Source organism: Bactrocera neohumeralis, unplaced genomic scaffold, assembly GCF_024586455.1.
Source record: "Bactrocera neohumeralis isolate Rockhampton unplaced genomic scaffold, APGP_CSIRO_Bneo_wtdbg2-racon-allhic-juicebox.fasta_v2 ctg3346, whole genome shotgun sequence".
Taxonomy (NCBI): domain Eukaryota; kingdom Metazoa; phylum Arthropoda; class Insecta; order Diptera; family Tephritidae; genus Bactrocera; species Bactrocera neohumeralis.
Genome location: NW_026090685.1, coordinates 1 through 1,875, shown reverse-complemented (window position 1 = coordinate 1,875; position 1,875 = coordinate 1). Strand labels below are relative to the sequence as shown.

Below are 1,875 nucleotides of genomic sequence, written 5' to 3'. Positions count from 1 at the left end.
CGACGCAGTACCCATTGGGGAAACCAGAAGAAGAGAACGAGCCAGGTCGCACTTGGTATGTCGAATTGGCGCCAAATTGTAAAAAGAAGAAACAACTGGCTGTTGTAAAAAGAAGTAGTAACAATTTTTTATTTAAAACAAAATAATCGACCTATTAACTTTAAACAAAAAGTGTCACTTTTAACAAAATATTTGAATTTCATCGAAGTGAAAGGTTTCGGTGCGGCACCGGCGAAGTTAGGTACGTTAGCTTCTTGATATGTCGTTGCCGTCTTCAAATGTTCAAGAAGCTGCCCATTTACAGACACGAAAATATCGTGTTCGTGTTATTGTTTCTGTTTCTGAAAATTGCGTATGTACTAAAAGTAAACTTGTAGGATTGGAACAAGAATATACTTACGGGTTTAATTAAGTAAAAATTTTAACACGCTGCACTAATTATGAAATCTTAAATTGTAAAAAAGGGCTTACCTTGTATTCGTAAGTTTCTGTACTTTGTGTGTAATCATATTCGTCTTTCTTTTTATCAACTGTCAGAAATTTAGAAGTGTTTTCCTGGAGCTGAGAACTTGATGGAGTAGGTTTTTGATTGGGTGTACTAGTAATTTTGTGTGCTTCCTGTTGTGTGGGAGACTCTAGTTGTTCTCTCTGCTGCAATTGTTGTTGGTGAAGCTGATTCTCTGCGGCTAACTGCTTAGCAATTAATTGTTGTTGTCGTATTTGTTCGACAAGCTCTTGTTGTCTGTGAAGTAATTCCTTTTGTTGTTGCTTAAGTAATTCACAATTTTCCTGTTCTACACTTAAATCGATGCCCGAAATGATATCCTTAACAGTATTTTCCTGTTTTAGAGAATAACTTTTATAATAAAAACCACCAAACAAACATTTCATTTTGATAAAGTTTTCTATATTCGAAGCCAATTGTTATCATTCTACTTTGTTGACAGATAAGCAAAGCAAGAAAATTAAAATTAAAATAATGTATTCCGAACCACTACACGAAAAGACATGAAAAATTGCACAGATATTTGCTAAAGGTCAAAACAATTCATATACAAAAAATTATATTTCACTTCATAATCATGTAAGAATCAATTGGATATTTTATTACTTAAAAAAAAATAATAATAAAACAATATCACAAGGCTGCTGCCAGGTTACAGTAATTTTATTACACACATAAGTATATATGTATAGCATATGGATTATACTGATTATTCTTAATGAACAAGGCGGTTTTTTGACGGTATTGAGAAAAAGTTCATTCATAATTTGAGATGATATTCTTGGCAACAATGTGATAAAGATACAATGTCAGTCCTATTTTACATGGGAACGGAACCAAAGGTTTAGGCCTAGTATTTTGATATAACATTTTCTTAAAGATAATGTAATTATGCACTGAATATCTTGAGTGATCAATTGGTTGACTGTTTCATTATGTAGCCAATACAATAAATAAAGATCTTTTGTCTGTTTAAGTTTCTGTCTTACAGCCCTATTCTCATGCCCTCACAAAAGTCACCAACCTCACTTCAGTGATGTTTCTCACTATAGTGAGGGTTACCTTATTCGGGCGAAAATTCAAAAGCTCAAATGCTCACTATTATCACAAATATCTGTGACGTGTGAAAGCAGCCATCATAATAGAAAACATCAGTGTTTGTTTTGTTTTAAATCAATATTTTACATTTTTTAAAAAATTGAGAATTGAGTGTTATAATTAGCATGGAGGAACTATTATTTGTATATGCGGCAATTGTTGAGGAGCAGGAATCGGGCGGTAGGAGGAAAGTGTTAAAGGGTTTGCGAGACAAAAGCGATCCTTTTATCCTAGAGTAAGAGAACGTTACATCATGTCTTTATAATATACAT

General features: G+C 33.0%; 1 protein-coding gene across 1 annotated transcript; it reads right to left on the bottom strand.

The window, feature by feature from the left end:
- Positions 1-471: 471 nt before the first annotated feature.
- On the bottom strand, positions 472-840 carry LOC126766973 (ras-interacting protein RIP3-like; the record flags this gene model as incomplete). The annotated part of the gene is made up of 1 exon (XM_050484616.1): positions 472-840. A coding segment is annotated over one exon (369 nt), but the record flags the coding sequence as incomplete, so codon positions are not given.
- Positions 841-1,875: the final 1,035 nt, after the last annotated feature.